Source organism: Leptosomus discolor, unplaced genomic scaffold (assembly GCF_034619465.1).
Source record: "Leptosomus discolor isolate bLepDis1 unplaced genomic scaffold, bLepDis1.hap2 HAP2_SCAFFOLD_130, whole genome shotgun sequence".
In the NCBI taxonomy this organism is placed as follows: Eukaryota; Metazoa; Chordata; class Aves; order Leptosomiformes; family Leptosomidae; genus Leptosomus; species Leptosomus discolor.
The window spans coordinates 69,298-89,419 of NW_028237748.1; the positions used below are offsets into that span (position 1 = coordinate 69,298).

Consider the following 20,122-nt stretch of genomic DNA (forward strand, 5'->3'; position numbering starts at 1 on the left):
AGCCCAAGTTATTAAAACAAAAAATGAGTATCTGATACAGGTTAAAGCACCCGAATTTCAGAGCAAACCCCACATTTACACCATACAATCACCAAATATCACAGCTTCAAGTGTCCTACAACCCAGTTCCAAAACTCTGTTCTTTGAGAGTCAGCTCTGTCACGTTCCTGCAACGACAGAGTTCGCAGTTTGGTCCCCTTCCATCTAACCACTTCATGAGACCCTGGCACATCAAGTATGTGCCCAGGAGACATGCGAGCACACAGGCACGCGGCGCTGCCCACACAGGCAGCACAGGAGCCAGCACAAGAACGGCCAGTCCCCTTCGGGATTGCCATGGGGAATAAGCGACCCACGCGAGCTAGGCTCAGAGGTTGGCTTAACAGACAAACCTGTAGTGCAAACTGTAGCAGTAACAGAAAAATTATTTAAAATAATTAGATCATAGAATTTCAATAATATATAGAAAATGAAGTATACCGCTTCTCTCGATTTAAAGAAAAATAAAAATGCATAACCCACTCCAGTAACAGCAAAAGGTCATAACATGCATTAGTACTACTGACTCTATGAACCTCCCGCCAGTCTAAGAACACCCAGTGAAAACAACAGCTTTGTTACTGCTCACAGCCCGTGATCTAGAGCCACATCTGACTTCCCAACCCAGCGTTAGAGCGAAAGAACCAAGACTTCACCTAGAATCTGCGCTCTGTACCAATTCCCATCTTCCCGCTTTGCCACGCAGGCTTGGCCTTCAACTGGGCAGAGCATCTCCACGTTTGTCCCACGCTCATGTCTATACACCTCCTGAATTTTCTTTGCAGGAGACAGAGAATCCAGGCTGTCTGTCTAAAAGGAGAAAAACAAATCACACACACACACCCCCACACCCCCCGCACCCCTGCCCCGTGGTACTGTTGCTCTCTTAAGGGCCATTTTCTCTAGCAATGCACTTCCTAGGCCTCCCCCAACATGACACAGCGGTTAGGAACACCTCACGTGAATCAAAGAGCCTGACAATTGTTGGATATTGCCCTGTCCAATCTCTGCTTGAAACAGTAAACCACTGCATGCCCGCATAGGAACTAACCATCTAACAAAACTGACCAAAATGTGTTAACCTTCCGGAATTCTAAGAATTCCTGGAATCAAGCTAGGATTGTAAGAATTAATCTCACCTACTAATTCCAGGAATCCTAAAACCGGTTACAAGCGACGGACAGTAGCTTATTTAAGGTGGACGACAAGTAGCCAAACGTTAAAAGGTTTGTTCAGAGTTTTATTTAAACAGACCTTATTTCTAAACTTACCCACTGCAGATAGAAATCACTCGGACTATTAATGTGAGAAACTACGACTGAGACTTCTCTCTCCTGTGGAATCCTAGGTGGGCTATACTGCAGGATGGTACTTCCTAACTGACGGGGAAGCTGTGCTCTAAACCTGAGGTAAATAAAATACAACTTGGAATAAATTCTCTCAAAATTAACTGAGAAGGAACCCTTTTCTATTCAAACGTCAAGCTGCCCGTTAAAAAAGTGCAAAATGGTCTTATCAAAATAACTCGATTCGTGTTTGTATGAATAGCTTGACCTTCCCTTCCTGCAGCTGATGCAGCCAATTCTCTCTCATGCTTGTCCCATCACAAACAGAGCACACGAACGACACATGGCAGCTGGCTCCTCAAGACATTTTGTTATTTGGGATGCCCTAGCGCACATTTAAATTGTTAAAAGAAAGACAGTAAAAGGCTAGAATCCACTACCTTGCCAGAACCTTTGCCTTTTCCTCACTTAGGAGGAAAGGCAATTACCCGAGGAACACAGAGGCTGTAAAAAATGACCTCCTGCTGCTCTCATACGTCACACTTAGATGACATGACTGCTGAAACAATAAACATCTCTATTACTTGTACCATGAACGTGTAGATGCGGTGCTTAGGGACATGGCTCAGCAGCAAACTTGGCAGTGTTACTTTTACGGTTGGACCCGATGATTTTAAAGGTCTTTTCCAACCTCACCGATCCTAGGGAACAATCACAGGATCGTATCGTTAAACGCCAGCCACAGCTGAAAAGCACAGCACAGAAAAATCTCTTCAGCGACACGGGGAAACAGTTGGGTGAAGCACAAGTAAAACCGAGATGTCAGAACTGAAACACTAACTGGATGACCTGGAATGCCAACTGCAATACCAGTATCTGCAGCTTTGCTTTCTTTCATTACACTCTTAGACACCCACTAGCACACGCAGATTTTTTTTTTTCATTTTAAAATTTAATTTCCAATAAATATTTAACCATTAGAAGAACAGGTAAGTTACTGTACCTAGCCTCTTCATTAAAAAACAACAATACTTACTGCCCTGTTGTTCCCCATCCAATCATGCCCAAGTTTTTAAAAACAGATGTCACCTCATTGGTGTTCAGGAAGAACCTCGAGAGAAGAGAAGAAACGTTACAGAAGGTGACGTGAACACCTCATCACTCTGACAGTTTGCCATAGACCGTATTTTTCACCACAATATTCATCGAGGGACAAAGTAAGAGATTAATCACCTACTCCAGTTCCATTCCTCCCCTCCTATTAAGAACCGATTTGGTTGCTCATCTACCTTCACATTCAGACTTAAAAACTCTCTTGCCTTTTGCTTTCTCTCTCTCTCACGCGCAGAGTACTCCAAAATTCACTCGCTGAGTTTTCACCCCTACACCCAGTTCAATTCAACAGATCATTCTGCACGGAGAAAAGGAATTCCCCAACAGTCCTGAAGAACACCACCATAACTGAAGTCCAAAATCTACCTTCTCTTTGTTCTGCTTATCGCTACGCTCACGAACAGCCGCTTCTTTCACCGATGAAAGCCAGCAAAACCCTTTAAGTGCCTTCACAGTCAGACTGACAGAACTGCAAATGTAACTCCACTGAATCAAACCCTCGGCTCCGCTGTCCGGTTACAACAAGCAATTGGTGAAAACTGGAGCGTAAGCAGTACGGAATAGCCCACCTTCTCTTCTCCCCTCACCCCTTCAGGAACGCACCCACCCTTCGCTCTGCAGCACTTCATGTCTACAGAATGGGCCTCAACTCCTGCGCACCTCCTAGTTGTGACTTCTTTCACCTTTGCTGTTATTCGGGAGTGGCACCAGCATGTGAGGCCTCTACCAGATCTCCTTTTTTCCCCCCCTGTTCGAGTTCTTCAAAGGTCTTCCAATGCAAACGAGCTTGATTTTGTCATGTTTTAGCTTTCTTCTAGGTTGGGAGAGGTTGCCATTGTGCATTTCAATAGGCTTCTCCGACATTCTCATTCACCACTGACATCTTCAAAACAGCCCCTACCTACTAAGTCACCAAGTTCACTAGAAGATGATTATGAAGACTCCTTTATCCATATTCTAACGACTCAACTGACACAGCACAGGGGGAGTGGTAACCTTCTCAAGCATTGGAGCAGGCTGCCCAGGGAGGTGGCTGAGTCACCAGCCCTGGAGGCATTTGGCTGAGAGAACTGGGGTTGCTCAGCCTGGAGAGGAGAAGAGGCCGGGGAGTCCTTGCAGCCACCTTCCAGTGCTGAAAGGGGCTTATCCGGAAGATGGGGACAGACTTTTTAGCGGGGCCTGTTGCAATAGGACAAGGGGTAACGGTTTTAAACTATAAGAAGGCAGATTCAGACTAGATATGGGGAAGAAATTTTTTACCGTGAGGGTGGTGAAACACAGGCACCGGCTGCCCAGAGAGGTGGCAGAAGCCCCATCCTTGGAGACATCCAAGGTCAGGCTGGATGCGGCTCTGAGCAACCTGATGCAGCTAAAGATGTCCCTGCTCACTGCAGGGGGGCTGGTCTAGATGGCCTCCAATGGTCCCTTCCAACCCAAACCACTGTATGATTCCACTTGTTTTTCAGCTGAAAAGCACCGAGAGTGGAGACTAACACGAGGGGGCTCCATCTGATGCCTTCGAGTTCAGCTGATGACAAAACCAGGACACAGCGCAGCTCTTTCACCTGCAGCCGCTTCGCGTTTTACCTGCAGAAGGTCCTGGGCAGACCCTCGCCTGCCCACGTCCACCTCCAGGCAGCAGCTCAAAAAGGCCTGAAACTCAGCGGACAGTTGCTCGGGGTTCTGCAGCTCTGGTGTCCTGTTGGTCACTATCAGATCCATCGCCTAGAGAGACAAGAAACACGAGACTCCACCTGTTTCTTTCTTACCCAGAGCTGCTCATAGGGAGCCTGTTTTTTAAGGTCCAGTCTCCAGGGCCAGTTTCTTCCCTGGCAAAGGGTTAGAGATGATTTTTCTATACCTACAAAACAAACCCCGATGCAGCCACAGCTACTCCAACATCAACGTGATCTTGCCTTGACAGCTGATTGCAGTGGCTGACCTCATTAGTAGGAACTACATCAGCAAAAGCACAGTTTGCTTCTCCATGCATCGACACCAGCTTTCCTGGCTATTTTAAAGAGTGAATTCGGGCCAGCTGTATTATTTCAAAGGATGATTACATAAAATGCATCCCTGCAGTGCTCACTGCTCCCTAAAGTACAGCTTCCTTAAAACAAACCTAGTCCAGATTTTTGCTCTATTCTAGATAGAAATGGTAAATGGATGAAATAAAAACTAGATCCATCAGCTTATTCCTTGGATAAACAGAAGCATTTGGAACCTCATTTCCAACACAGACATGTAAGCTGTATGCACAATTTTATTAGGAAGAAAAAACACTATTGGGCAGACAGGAGCCACCTGCAACTATGTCAGCAGTCTCCAAATTCCAGATCAGCAAGTCTTCCTGACAGACCTCAGGCCAAGGAATTAGAACAGAATTTTGCAAAACATGGGGCGAGCATTATCCAGGGCAGTTCACTTGGAACCAAGGTCTCACATGCTGAGAAGCTGGACAGATGAGTTCATTCTGCTTTTGTAAGACGTTCTTTAGAAACGCAAGACAAACGTTTTGAACTGTTTGCACCTAAACTTGCAGAATATGTCCCAAATATACAGCAATAATAATGGAAATAGGCCTAGGAGTCTTCCATACAAATGTCCGCCATGACAAGAACAGCTCTGCGCTACTGGCATTTAAAGAGACGGTGGCCAAAGGGACTTTGCTCTTATCCTCTTAAACACAGAGGAAAAATTCCAGGCCTAAAAAGGCAAATGAACTATCCTAGAGGAAAAACAATAAAAGGAAGTTTCTCTACTTTTCCCACAACAGAAGTGTCACAAAATCAGTCCTGTCCCGTCCCTCTGCAGCTGCCCTCAGGCACCGGGCACAGCGGTGAGCCGGAGGGCCTGTCCTCACTGCGGTTAAATGGTGCTGCCCCAGGGACGTCCCTTCTCCTGCGGTAAAGGAACACAGCACCCATGGCAGCCTTGGGAATTTTATTCCGGCTCCATTCACCTGGCTGTGAAACAGGAGTGCCAGGACAAAGGGAGCTCTTTCAGCTGCTCCTTTCTTCACAGAACTCCAATCAGCAGAGTCATCTGTAGCTGGGTACTGCACCTTTTAAACAGTTCTACGACCACAGAAAAAGATCTAGGGGAAGCTGAAGCACCTTCTTGCCGTGTCTCTTTTGCTTCCCTGTGATCCAGCTGGCAGAGAAAAGCAAGTACAGTACAAAGGAAAGAAGTGTTTGCAGTAGCTGCAAAGGGGCAATAAGCTCATGGATTTCTTTAACGTACCAAGAAAGAAGAATGGATTTGGCATACAGCTGCAGTCTGTGAAAATGAGACCCTAAAGTTATCCAGGGCACCCAGATACATGACGGAACAACATATGGATGATTTAGAAGCCTGAAACTGTAGAAGATTCACAGCATTTGGAAAATATGTTATAGGTTTGAAGAAAATTGATGCAGTGTGGTTAATAAAGGAAAAAGCAAACAGAAATGCCTGGGATTTGGTTTGTTGGGTTTTCTTAAAACTGAAACTGGGGAGGTCCGACCGGCATTTCAAAGGATATTTATCGCACCAGTATTTGTCCCTCAGGCCCCAGGCATACGCCTGGTGGAAGGAAATCACAGTGAGAGAAAACAAACACCGTCACAGAAATATCCAGGCCACTCTTGGCTGGAAAATGGTTCATTCCTGTGAGTTCTGCATCGGCTGGGAAGAACTTGAGCAACAGGGGATGCGTTTGCTCTGCACATGGAAAACAACAAACGCATCGACATTAAGCCTGGTTTTAACTCTACGATTAATGATCCTTTAATGCCCTTATAGTATATTTCGGTATTTCAATCCATGTCGGTAATGGAAGCTGCTGCGTGCCTTGCACTATTGAAACACGCAAAGTTTGAAAGAGCATCCTTTGGTTTCCAGGCTTCGCAGAACTCCCTGGATGGGGTCTAAATGTGACTATTAAACCCAACACCTACTGTGTGCCATCAGCTAAAAACCTGACCTGCAAACACAGGCCTTGCTTATCAGCTCTCCTGTCTGGATGCAGCTGAGAGCTCTCACTGCACTCTGTGATTCCACACACAACAGCAGAGGGATCCTGTCCCTGTTGGGGATGATTCACCTTCATAAAAACAGCTGGGAACTGGGGAACTTCAGGCGGTCCATCACAAGCTGTTCACTGTTCCCAGCTCAGGGGCAACAGCCCCTGCCCAAGAGCCCAGGAAGTGAACACAGGTGGGACCAACTCCAGGTGCCTGATTTTAACCTCCTGCAGTTTGACTCAGACACCTGAAGACACCGTGAAGCTCTGAGTGCTCAAGCTGATCTCAACTCCCGCAGCAGACGAGGCATGTAGGGAGAAAAAGAGCATCTCAAATAATCTGGGCAAGGGCAGGAATCGCTGAATGTGAATTTGATCAGAGATAAGAAATCCAGTTCCCTTCCTCACAGTCGACCTGAAGCTTCTCGAGGAGCCCTAATTAACAGTTGAGGTTAATGAAGCTTGGAATTTTCAGCCTCCAAACCAGGGACACAGGCCTACTGCCACCCTGCCAGCTGTGCTGCACTCAGCTGACTCAGCATCAGGCTGAACCCAAACCTGTTTGCTTCTTCTCCCCCCTCACGAGGTGGCACAGCGCACGCTGCTCCTTCTGTGTGAACTGGAACGAAAAACCTTGGGGCACCTACCAAACCAAAAGAAGTCTTCCGAGAAAACTCAGGAACCTTTGTTCAGAGTGGAGGATTGACACTGGTGTAGCTGTTGTATTCCTTTCTTAAGTAGCCTGCCAGGGGGTATGTCCTGATCCTTCTGCTGTTTCTTCTCTCAGCCTGCAGCACGCACTCTGGGTGCTGTAGAGTAGGGAGAGTGCAGTCTTACTGCTGTGAGAAAAGCTACGCATCATGCTCTATTTTAATTCCAGCCTTAACAAAAATTCTGTGTCTATACACATGGGTCACAATTAATTTCCTCATAAATTCCTGCATCCCTATCAGGAATTAACTGTGCAGCATCTAAGTTTGTTCCAGCTACCAGTCATGAGGTTTTATCTTTATATACATTCCTCCACTATTACACACCCATTTGGGATAAGAGCTGGTCATTTCATGTTAAGAAATGAGGATGAAGCTGAAAACTTCAAATCATTAAAAATACATTCATTTACTACAAGTTTCTGTGCTAAAACACATTTTCAGGAAGTTATTTGCTAATGAATAATTATGGCATTTCTATAAGCAGTGACACCTCCTAAAAGGCTCAGGTAAGCCATCGGCACTGACCCGTTTGAAAAGACTTCTCTGCCTGCAGACACAGCTGGAATGCTTTTCAGAAAAACTCCCCAACTGGAGAAACTTGCCGCTGAAAAATCGCTGTCACTCAGAGATACAGCTCAAAGAGAGTTCAAAAAACATACGAGGTATTTCAAGCCCCGTTGAAGGCAGAAATGGCATGTTTCTGAACTGGATACAAGTCACTGCTCTTTGGAGGTTCTCCCCTTGACGTCACCAAAGCTACAGTAGATGCTGCTGCGCTCCCTGACAGCTTTAGAAGTGGCCCATGGGGGAATTAGTTCCAGCTGATGCGGCTCGGGTTTTGTCTCATGGGGGACTAAACACGGGATAGATTTGAAAGACACTGGTATCTGATTTTATGTGCACCTTACCCTGAGAGGATCTTCACTAAAGTAAGGAGGTTCTCCATCCACCATCTCTATAGCCATGACCCCAGGCGACCAGATGTCCACCTTGGGGCCATAGGCTTCTTTTCTCATCACTTCTGGTGCCATCCAGTATGGAGTCCTGAGCATTGTGCTCCGTCGACTCTGCTCAGGGATGATCCGAGCACAGAAGCCAAAATCAGCTGAGGAGAAAAACAAGTGGTGTTAAAGGCAGCTTGAATTAGGAAGGCGAGCAAAAGAAATCCCCACTCTATACCTGAGAACACGGTGTGGAATCTATCTGGAAAAGCTGCCATGCTCTGTTTACTCAGTGCTGTAGCCACGGAAATACTGATTTGGCCACTTAATAACACCCCTCAAGTTTTCTGCAGTGGCTTTTATTGACTTGAACCGTTAGACTGTAACTGCCTCCCTCTGGAAGGGCCACACACAAACCAAAGCCACTCTTGACACCTTTTTCCTTTCTATGCCTCTCTGCATGTTGGAACTGTCCTCGGAGCTGGCAGCAGTGGTCAGCGCACTGCCACAGGCATCCCTTTTGGGGAACTGGCCATCAGTCAAAAGCAGCCCCGTGCCACAGCCTGGGAAGGCTGTGCCTGACCAGGAATACCCACCCAATTTGACAGACCTGTCCATGCCAAGTAGAATGCTGTTGCTTTTGATGTCCCTGTGAATCACTTGCTTTAAATGAAGGAAATCCAGGGCTTGAAGGCACTGATACGTAAAAAACAAACATGAGGGTAAAAATTAATGACCTGATTTCACCACACAAGAAAGGAAATGCCTCTAAAAGATTTAATTTCTAGATTAATTGTGAGTAACACCCAAATATTGCGCTGTCCAGAGGAATAGCTTGGTGCTTCAACTTACTATTAAAGTAATAACTTTCCAAATAAAGGCTTATCAGGTTTGGAAAGAGAAATGTCCATTACTGTCACAGACTAGCCCCTGAAAGCACAGGCAGGATGGCTGCTGCCCAATCAGTGTGCTATCTCCATCCATATGACAAACTATGTTTTGCCAAAAATGAGAAAGTCCCTTCCTTCGGTTTGAAGTGGATCACTGTTGGGTGGGAGGTTGCAGGACAAAGATTTTATTGTCAGGCTCTATAGCAGGTTTGGAAATAGCACCTTAGTCATTTTTCAGAAGCAAATGCCATTTTGGGTCGAATGCTATCCTTTTAAGCTGAGGACTCTGACAAATGAGTCTCTATTTTTCTTTGCTGTTCTTTTAAAAATCTGCCACCAGCATGTTTGCTTTTACAGGCAAGGAATGCAGTACAGACATGCTCCAGGCACGTGTTTAAAGAGGTAGAGCTGAGAAGAGTAAAAAAAGAAAAAAAAAAAAAGAAAAGATAACACAGTAACAGTGTTTCAGAGTGTAATGACAGAGGACAGTAAGTGCAGCGATACTGGCAGGCAGTTCACTTAAGGTGCCCTTTCTTCTCCATATCATAAAGCAACGCAGAAACAAAGCTCTCAAGATGAAATCCCTCCTGTTCTTACCACCTGTTCACCAGTACCATCCTGTCCAAGGAAGAGGAAGCACACGTGGGATCCCTCACCTCCCTGCAGACAGCTGCCATCTGCTCTTCATCCATACAAAACTGGGTAACAACATCTCTTAAACAGCCACCAGCCATGTATTCCATCACCACCCGGAGCTCATCACCGACCAGGTGGCTGAAAGAAGAAAACAAGGGCACTGAGATGAACAGGCACAGCTAAATTACCTCATGGAAAAGACTGCTGGTGGCTTTTGTTTCCAGGTCATTTTCAAACGAAGACAGAATAAAATGACTAGACGTTCCTTCTAGGCTATACAGGACTTAGAATCTGTGCAGCCTAAATGAGAAAGGCATGCGAGTGAAAAATTACATGTCTTAGATGGCAAGCAAGTGAAAAATGCAGTTTACCAACAGCAAAGATAAATCTGGAACCAGGACATAGCACATCATCTGGTTCATCATCTTAACGCAAAGATTCCAGGATTAACTCCAGAAACAAGGCAACACAACTTTCATAGACATCCATGGTAGGAGGGTGTGTACCACTGAGGACAGAAATTGGTCCACAGTTTGGAAAACCTTACATAAAAAACACACAGAGAGAGGAAAAAAAAATTTAAAACTGGCAAATGATGTGTTTCTGGAAACAAGAACCTAGTCTTCCTGGCATCCACAGTAATGGAAAATAGTGGGAACAGCCCAACGGAAATAATTTCTATGAGGACTTATCAGCACTTATCATAAGACAGAGAAAATATGATCAATTTAAAAAAAAAAGGAAAAAAAAAAAAAACAACAACAAAAACAACAACAAAACAACACAGAGGTAGTGAACTCATGGGCTGTTGTTTTAGTAAGACATGGCTGATGCACATTTTTAAAAACAGTCTTCAAACTATATATGCCAGAAAAGATTAACACAGACAAAACACAATCTTCTCCCAGAAATTGTATATGAGTAGATAAATAATGAAGAGGTCAATCTTCTGCCAGAGACCAGAAGTTTTTTAATCTTTGGCTTGCAGTACGTAAATGAACATTCATGTGATAGTACCAGAACTACTTACCTGTCTAAACAGTTAACAATATTTGGATTCCTATTTTCCCTCATCACCAGGCTTTCGTTAAGAGCTCGTTCCTTTTTGTGCTGTTGTTGGAGATTCATTTGTTTTATGGCCACCTGAAATGACATTAAAAACCATTCATTTGAGCAGTCTGTGGTACGAGATCAGAATGAACACGAAGGGAGTGGGTTTGGAATGACATAGCAGAGCTCTGCCAAGCTGTCTTGTTATTAGACGTAAGAGGTCAGTAACTCACACTACAACGCCCTATTTCTTTGCTAGCTTGGGTGCTGCTTGCAGGACACATGGCCAAATACATTTTGTCTTGTAAATCTGTCAAAATGGTCTACCATTTTTAGGTCTACCTACGTTCTTTTCAAATGGCCTTAGTGTATCATGGTATTATTATTCGTGCACGCTTTCAAGCAGGAAGTGATTTTATTGCTGTGAAAACATAAAACCAGCTGGTAATGCTTTAGCAATCGTGATTTTTGATCATTATTTCAGCAATTGCTGGTGTTCTTGACTGCATAACTGAAACAAAACACAAATGCACGTTACGTGGCAAATGCTGTACTAAAAAGATTACTAAGGTTACACAAAAAGTACGACCCTAGCACTTCCTAATGCCTTGAATTTTTATTTTGCAACTCTGAATGCCATTTTTTAGCACAGTTTAGATTTGCAATTATTTTCTGGGTTAAAAAACAATAATCCATTCATCGGTATTTTATGGATACACCCAGGGTCATAAGCAGAGCTTAGGGCTTTTAGATCCCTTGCAGACCTCTGTCTCAGAGCAGCTGTAAAGTGCAGCACTGCAGGTGGATGAGACACTACCCGTGAGATTCAGATGTATCTGCTGACAGCCAGGAATGATAAATCAGAAAGCTGAAGCTGTAGCCCCAAAGAGCAAAAGGATTCTCTAAGACACCACCTTGTCTAATTATCACTAATATGACCACTTTTGCTCTGAACCGCTGTAGCCAGCCTGCCTCTGCCTCAGCCTGGCTCCTGCACCCAGTGCCACCTTCCCCCAGGCAGCCATGGGCCCTGCTCGAGCTTTTCGTCCTGGCCTCCTCGTGAGCCCACTTCTGCCAGCCCCGTCCCTCTGGGCTCAGCCCTGCTTCCCTCCCTGCCTTCCAGCTCAGCTCCGGCCAAGGGCTCCTACAAACCCACCCCAGAAGAGCCCCCCTACCCGACACGCGCCCGCTGGGGAGACGACGCCCCGGGGCTATTTCAAGTCTGCCTCTTGCTCCCCTGTAGTCTGGCCAGCCTCCCCCTCTGCCCAGTCCTGCTCTTGACATGGCCCAAAAGAGAGCACCCCTCCGCTCTCGGGCCTGGTTTTCCAGCCAGATTTTCAGGCAGTGTTTGCCCATATTCAAAAACGTTAAGATGCCACTTTAAAGGGGCCACTACAGGGACTGTCAGTGTTAACTCTCCTTCAAGAGCTGCTTCTCAACCCCCCGGCCCCCACTTCACTGCAACCACTCCACGGGCTGTAACAGGCTGTCACCGACACTGGACCTAAACACGGCTGTATTCTTTTGGAGAGAGCTTTGGTCTTGAGATACGTCTTCTCATCTGTCAGGTGTGTGTCAACCAGCTTCAGGATGACTAAAGCACAAAACTGAGTCCTAAACACGATCTCTCCTTCATTAGGTCTTGCATCACACTTTGGAGATGAAACACCTGATGGAAAAAATGCTAAACAGTATTACTGCCTGAAGCTGTGGTTAAGGTAAATTGGGACTGAATGACGGCAGCCTTCAGCAGTGAGTGGATGCATCAATATATTCAGTAACTAAGACAGAGCTAGTGTGGCCTTCTCTGAAAGGAGAAAGTGCCCTCCTTGCGTTCTTGCTGGTTGTTAATAAGGACAAAGTGTGTCCAAAATTAAGTGACGTAACGAAGCTATTTATTCCTCACAGCAACAGGGGAATCTGTGACCACCCCTGGGGTTCTCCCGAGGCCTCTCACTGTGACAGATCTTCAGATTTGACGATCTGTATTACTAACCAATCTATGGCCAGGTCCACAGGCAGTTTTACATGCTGTAAATGTACAGAGTTAAATTGTATATCGAGACCAACATTCTCTGTAAGAGCACAACTTCATGCACAGTGGGGAACAGAGATGTAACAATTTCTAAACCAACACATTCACATTGGCAGTAAAAACTATAGTTTTTAGCAGGCCCAAAGGCTTGCTGCGATTTCTTTACAGATTTCTCTCCATTCAAATGCCCAGTCAGGGATGATGTAACATGGTAGCAGCCGGGGACCAACAGCACTGTGGAGAGCACCAACCTGTCCTCAAGACACAGTAAGTAAAAAACCAGTTCTCTTACGATGGGCCTTGGAAGCGATGGGTGAAGCATCAGCCCAAGCACAGAAAGCACCAAGGCTCTTCCTGATGCCAGGGGGACCAGGACCTCCCCCCAGGAATTCGCAGGCACCTTTTCAGGCATTAATCAACCCCTCGGTGCAATGGCTGCTGGAAAGCGGATAGCCACAGGAAGCGTTCAGTTCCTGAGGCACAGAACCACGGTGCCCTTAAAGAGCTGTCCCTGAAAAGCTGAAGACAGCAGACGAGGTACGTTGCAGGCTGACGCCAGCCTGCGCTTCAGAGGAACAGCCTTTGCAGTAAAGATCTCCTGGCGATCCGAAAGCCCATCCGCTGTTCGCACCAGGGGGGAAAGCGCTGAACCCCTGCCAAATCTGCTGGGGCTGTTGACACCTACCTCTTGTCCCGTGCTGATGTCGAGTGTGGTATAGACAGTTCCAGACGCCCCAGAAACAAAAGAGCAGCAGAGACATGAGAAGTGGTTTAGACCCTGGAAGTGAAAGCCCTGACAGGAGCTCTCTGTTGCCTGTAGTGTTTCCAAAACACCTTGGTTCCTCCACTCCTTCAGCCAGCAGCGCACAGCGCAGCAGCCCACCAGCCCCCTGCCATGCAGGCTATCCAAGAGAAAACTTAGGTCCAACAGGAAGAAAAAGGGCTGATGCAAATCTCCAGAGTTCATACTAAATTCTTTCAGTCCAAAACTGAAAGGCGGGGTGCCTACACAGACTGGAAAATAATAGATTTCATTCTTTTCCCTTTTTCTCCAGTTTTGCGCTGTTGGGTTTTATTTTGTCCCTTTTTTTTTCCTGCGGTGTGTTTGTGTGGGTTTTTTCCGGAGAATGTAACACGCACACAGTCTAGCTGTGCCTTCTCAGATCTCTTCTTTGGATCTATCTGCAAAACTCAGGCAACACCACGCAGTCGTTCTGAGAGCCCTGAACACACGTGCCAGCCATCTGAGGAAAGGACAGTGCATCGACACTGCATGTATTACTGAATGGTTGGTTTTCACTACCTCTGCCAGAAAAGAGAGCTGAATATTTAATCTCTGGTTGCAGTTTCTAAACTATGCCGTTATAATCCTGATCACTAAATACTTTTTTAAAGCAAAAGATTGGAAAGAAATGTTCTTGAGAAGTGTTATTTATCTGACAGCTATCAGGTTCTAAGCTGCTCTTTCAGGCAATAAAGATTTTTCTCCTTTCTTTAGCGTGGCCGTATTATTTTGAGACACACAAAAATGATTTCCCCTAAGAAAACAAGCAAACGAGTGCCAGAAACTTGAGGGACAGTAGATCTTCCAGGTCCTGCCCCTCGCTGCAGACAAGACGTTGCCAGCATCAAGTGCTCTTTGACGACGCCTTCTGACCACAGGCACCAATTCTGATCAGTACTGAGAGACAGGAGAATCTAAGCCCAGGGTCTGAACACGTTTGGAGCTTGCCCGACTTCACGCTTGATATCACACCAGCAAAATACCTGGCGCGTGCTTTTGTGTAAGTAGCTGTGACTGGACTTACCCTTGCCCGACTTGTTCAAATCGAGTGTATTTCTGCTTAGGATCTGCCACGCTCACAGTGCTCCCTGAAAGAAACAACATTAAAAATGGAGACACCCCCTTCCAGCAGATCAGAAATGCCGCCCCACTGTCTGGGGTTGGGAGCCGTTTGTAGGCAGCTGGGTGACAACAACGATACAGGCAGCTCCGCAGCACAGAGAGTCTCCACGAAGACTGATTTTTACAGTCCTCTGGAGAGTCACCCGGACAGGAAACCAAGAACTTGGAGAAACATTCACAGGAGCCACAGATCAGAAAAGAACAAGTACCAGTGCAAGTGCTTGTTGTCTCGAAACACTAAGGACAGCTGCAACAACAGAGCCTTCATCTTCTTAGCAAGAAATAGTCTGTGCGATTCCCCAGAAGGTTTAAGACTTCTGGAGGTTAACTGCCCCTTGGGTTCTGGAATCCATTCTGATGAACAGGTGCCACTTGCAGACAGGAAGAATATTGCAGAGTGTTCCCAGGAGGGGATCTTCTCAATGTTTCAGCGGCTTGCCAAAAGAATGCCGTTATGTTTTTAGAGAACAGCGTCTCCTGTTACAAACAAGAGAGAAAAAGCATCTCAGGCAAGAAGCCAGAGAGATTGGGAACAACAAGGAGGAATGCAGATTGGGACAAAGAGGCAGTGAACGAAAAACCAGCCATGCGCTGCAGGACAGAGACAGAGGAAGGAAAAAAGAGGGGCAGGGAGCAGGACAGAGGGAGAGCAAGGAAAACCAAAGGGGCAGGTAGAACAGCAGAACAAGAGAGGGGCTTGGAAACCAGAGAGGGACAAACAGGGAGCAGGGGACAAGAACAGACAGAAGAAGAAAGGTACAGGGAAGCAAAAGAGTGACGCCAGTGATGGAAGGTGGGAGGGCACAGGCACAGGGAGGCACCCGGAGCACAAGAGGGGTGACACGGCCCCAAGTGTGGACGGAGGGTCGCAATCACGACAAATTTATCTACACACTTGCAGATAAGCCGGCACGTCTTTATTGCAGCGCTGGGAAGCACAGGGACAGCTCCACCCGACGGGCTTCAAAGTTACATCAAAAATTCAACATCTTATACCCTTTTTCTGCAAAGTCAGGATCTTTAACAGATTTTAACATAAGCATGCATCTTATGCTCGCTATTAATTTTGACAGTTACAATGATTGGTCCGCCCTATTCTATAACTTTCTTAATAGTCCTATCCTAACCTAATCATTGGTTATTTTACTGATCAAAATCTCTGATATACAAATTAGGATGGGGAGGACGGGAGAGTCTTCACAGCAACATTCCTTTGTTTCGATGGTTTCATCACATAAGAGAACTAGCTGAGAACGTACAATTTCACCCCTTGTACCTGCCTCCCTCCCTCCTCGTTCTGTGTTCTGTACAGTTTCCCAATCCACAGCAGCTTCAGCTTTGGCCATCTTCCTAAGGCCTGCATCTGCTGTCTCTTAGCATAAGTGAGGTTTTGTCTACTCCTTACCATAATGTAAATTATTTGAATCAGGAAATAATTAACTATAAGAAATTAGTTGTTTATTCAAAACAATTAATTATCAATGAAATTCAAAATTCAGATCTGATTATAACACAAGGGCCCAGGACTCACTGCCGCTCCCGCTCTTGGTGCTGCTGGGAGGATTTTACTGTTGAGACACTTCTGTCTCTGCCTCTCTCAGCTCTTACAATATGAGGCTTCCTACATACACAGCCTCACTGCGCACACACACACCCCCCCGCCCCCACAGCTGTACCGTGCTTTGGTTACGCACACAGACCCCGCGGTGCATGTTGGTGACCAGCTCTGCTGAGGACTACTCACAGGGACCCTTCCTCACGCCGAGAGGCCGGCTGTCTCTTGTCTGCAGCTGGGGGCAGCTCGCAGCCGGATCCCCTTCGTGTCCTTCTCCGGCTGCTTTTCCTTTTGCCCATCTCTTCAGCTTCAGCCTGAGCTGGATGCAGCTGACGACATCCCCAGGGCAGGAACAGACCGCCGAGCCCTGGCACGGCCTCTGGCAGAGGGAAAGAACCCTGACTGTCACAGCCGGCCCCAGGCTGGAGCCCCTCCTGCTGCAGCCGCTCCTGCAGACCCCGCTCCTTCCCCGCACTGCTGCTGAAGGCCCCTGGGTTAACAGAGCCCTGGGCCTGCCCGAGGCCCCGCTCGCCGCTGCCAGGACAGGCCGTGGGGCAGCCTGGGGCTGCGGGACTGGCCTCAGGGGAGGGGCTGGGGACGGGGCAGCTGCAGGGGGGGAGCGGGGCTGGGGGGGCTCAGGGGGGCTCTGAGAGTCGGCGTGTCCAGTGCCTGTGCTGGGGGGTCTGTCTCCCTTCTCCTTCCCCTCCCCAGCTCTCAGGTCACCCCCGGGGATGCCCCAACTGACCCGGCTCCGGCTTGGAGCTCCCACCCACCACCCCCGGGCAGCCAGCAGGCAGGAGACACCCCCTCCCCCGTGCAAGGGCCTGGCTCACCTCAGGGGCAGCCCCAGCCCTCACCTCAGACGGGCCATGGCTGGAGCAGAGCCTGCACCTCCCGGCACCAGCCCCTGCCCCAGGACTACAGCTCCCAGCATGCCCCGGGGCTCCTTCCTGCTGCCTGCCCCTGCAGGGACACTTCCCCCGGCCCTGCCCCGCCCCCGTGGGCCCCATGGCCCCTCCCCCAAGCCAAGAGCAGGGCGGGAAACATCCCCCAGAGCCTGAGGGCCAGCGGGAGGGGGAGTGTGGGGCAGGGCGGCAGAGAGGGACCGAGCAACGGTGGCCGCCGGGGTGGGGGAGCAGGGGGAGCACGAGGGGCCGGGGCAGGCAGGGAGGAGGCTAAAAAAGATGGGGACAAGGAGCCAGAGTGAGGAAGGGGAAGAGAAGCAGCACAACAGGCTTTAAGGCAGAAAGAGAACAGCTGGAAACCAGGGAGCCAGAGCCTGGGAGAAAGGGAGAAAGATCAAAAATACCGGCTGTGGGCACTGCTGCCATTGCTTGAGCACTGCCCAGGAACTGCACGGCCAGGAGCCTCAAAATAGGGGTGGCCTGTGAAAGCCCTGCCCCGGGCCCGCTCCTGCACCCTGCTGGTGGTGGTGAATGTCGCCTGGCAGGGTGGCCAGGGCCTGGGGGAGACAACCCGTTGCAGGGTGGAATTGCCCAGCTTTTTTTTTGTTTGCTGGTTGCTTTTGCTTTTTTTAAAAAATAGCATTACAGCTCTGAATACAACCTGCAAGGAGAAAGGAACCAGGCGTACCGGGCTGGGCACATTGAAAGCCCAAACCCGTTCAACAGCCGCACAAACCACCGCTGGCTCCCGCTGTGCACACTCCACTGCCCGCCTGCAGGTACAGGCAGCCGCCGTTTCTTGAGCCTTCCCCAGGATCGGCACCACCGGGCAGCTCAACAAAGCGGGTGGGCTGCAACCACAGGCCATCTGCACGACTGCAAGGGTCTCTCTCCTTTGCTCGTGAGCTAGTCCAGCTTCTGGTTTCCCTAGTGAATTGCACAAACACACAGCGCTCCGAACAGTAGCTGGCCCGAGACACTCGCTCTTGCCCACCGCTGGGTCGCCGTGGCCTGTGTTCCCTTCTGCCCTTGCTGGCCGCCAGCCCTCTGGACCCACCCGTGCCCTGGGTGCAGAGTGGGGCCGCACACGAAGGAGTGGGAATCGCTCTCCAAGAGGAGGTAGGACGCACTGCGGTGATCACCTGCAGGGCTCAGTCAAACAAGCACACCAACCAGCAGTTTGCCTCTGTGGGGTTGGCTCCTTGATCCCCCCCTCCCCTCCTTTTTCCATGCCTATACATGCCCCTCAAATGCCTTGACTCCCCTCTTTCTCTGCCCCTGTCTCCTCCCAAGCAAGGGACCTCCCCGCGGGTATTTTTTCCCCCTTGCTCCCAGGTTTGCCACAGCCGTCCACAGGTTTGGTGTTTCAGGCGCTGTTAGCTGGGTCACCTCGGACTTCCACGGCATTACCGATGCAGTTTTTTCCTGGGTACTGCTGTCCCTGCCAGACTGCTCTCCCCAAAACCACCCCAGCTCTTCCTTCAGTTATCTGTCAAGTGTGGCCACCTCCCACACCAATCCCCCTTAACTACCTGTGAAATCCGGCTCTTCCTCATGGCACTCTGACTCCCGTCAGCTTCGCACTCGCTTTGCTACAGGCAGCAATAGCTCTTGGCATGCTCAGGCGTTTCCCACGGTGTGTTCAGTAAGCGAAGGCTCCCGGCAGGCCCTAATCTTCAGCTTGCGTGCCTTAACGCATACCCCCAACGCTGGCTGGGTGTCACATCATTTCCTCCTCTCCTCTTGCTAGCCTCCCTCTAGCCAGTCTTCTCCACCCCACGGTGGCTCTGAGCACCCTCGTCTCAGACCGGGCACGGTTTCAGCTTTTGGAGTGACTCTTTGCCCGTGTGACCGACTTGTCTGCCTGCAGCCTCGTTCTGCAGGTGCTGGGCATGGAAGTCCTTGCCTTGCACAGGAGACTGGACTGAAGCCTGGTTAGCTGTGAAAATTGTCAACTTTATTTCAAGAACTAAGTCAAGAGCAGCTGTTGTGTGTGCCCTGAGAGGAGCGTGGGCAGGACCGAGCAGGCCACTGGCACTGAGGCTGCCTTTGGATCTCAGCAGGCATTGCCCCAGGAGGAAAGGGTGGTGCTACTCTGCAGCCTGCACTGGATCCTCTTCCTCTTGCTGCTCAAGCCTTTTTCCCCCTTAGCACCTGCAGGAGCTCCTGCACCCGAGTAAAGAACTCCACCAGCTTCTGGAGTGGGAATGGGCAGGAGCTAAACGTGCCCGACTGTGTTGGGATCGGCCTTGGCCTCTGCACGGGGGTGGAGGCGGTGAGAAAATGACTCCATGCCCGCGCCGTTGGAGCAGCCCGGACTGCTGGGTGCAGTCCCATCTGTACCAGGATCCAGTCATAAAAGTGCTGCGTGGAGGTGTAGACTCCGGGCCGCCTGGCTCTCGCGCAGCCTATCCCCCAGCTGGTCACCCCCACGAGCCAGAAGTAGTCGGCGTGCTTGTCTTGGCAGACGAGAGGACCACCGCTGTCACCCTGCAGCGGAGCGGAGGAGAGTCAGAGGGTTCTGGTGGTGTTGGGTGGCCCCTGTCAGCACTGTGGCCGGCTCCTTCTCTCTCCTGGCACCTGCCAGAGCTGTACCCAGTGCCCAGCAAGGCTCTGCTCAGGTGCTGGAGCCTGCAGGACCTTGTCTGGGAGGGGGTGGTGGGCCTGCAAGGTAGGGCGCTCTCTCCTCTCTGCCCGCTGATCCTGGAGGTGTGGAAGGGGGACGTTCCAGGACTGGGATGCAGACTTCTGCGCTGGGGCAAGAGCACTGGGTGGCCTTTCTGGGCAGAGTGCCGGGGCTCTGGGACAAGAGGGGTGCTGGGCAAGGGCCTGCAGACGGGGAAGGGAAGGCAAGCCCCGACAGCGGTGGGGACCCAGCGGCAGGAGGGCGACTCGGCAGGCGCAACACGCGCCGGAGGATGTTTGGGCGCTGGCGACAGGGCTGCCTGTGCTGCTGAGGGCTGGCGCGGAGCACGCTCCTACCTGGCAGGTGTCGATACCGCCCTGCGGATAGCCGGCACACAGGTTGTGGGGGTGGACGGCCCCTCTGT

The 20,122-nt window shown here is 49.3% G+C and overlaps 1 protein-coding gene across 1 annotated transcript in view; it reads right to left on the bottom strand.

The window, feature by feature from the left end:
• LOC147413073 (RING finger protein 17-like) overlaps nt 1-20,122 on the bottom strand; it is a 63,703-nt gene that overhangs the window by 12,326 nt on the left and 31,255 nt on the right. Inside the window, exons 8-10 of the mRNA XM_086480700.1 lie at nt 2,022-2,026; nt 1,311-1,443; nt 696-849 (exon numbers count right to left, since the gene is read on the bottom strand). Coding sequence (XP_086336826.1) covers nt 696-849; nt 1,311-1,443; nt 2,022-2,026 — 292 coding nt within the window. The remainder of the gene's footprint in view (nt 1-695; nt 850-1,310; nt 1,444-2,021; nt 2,027-20,122) is intronic.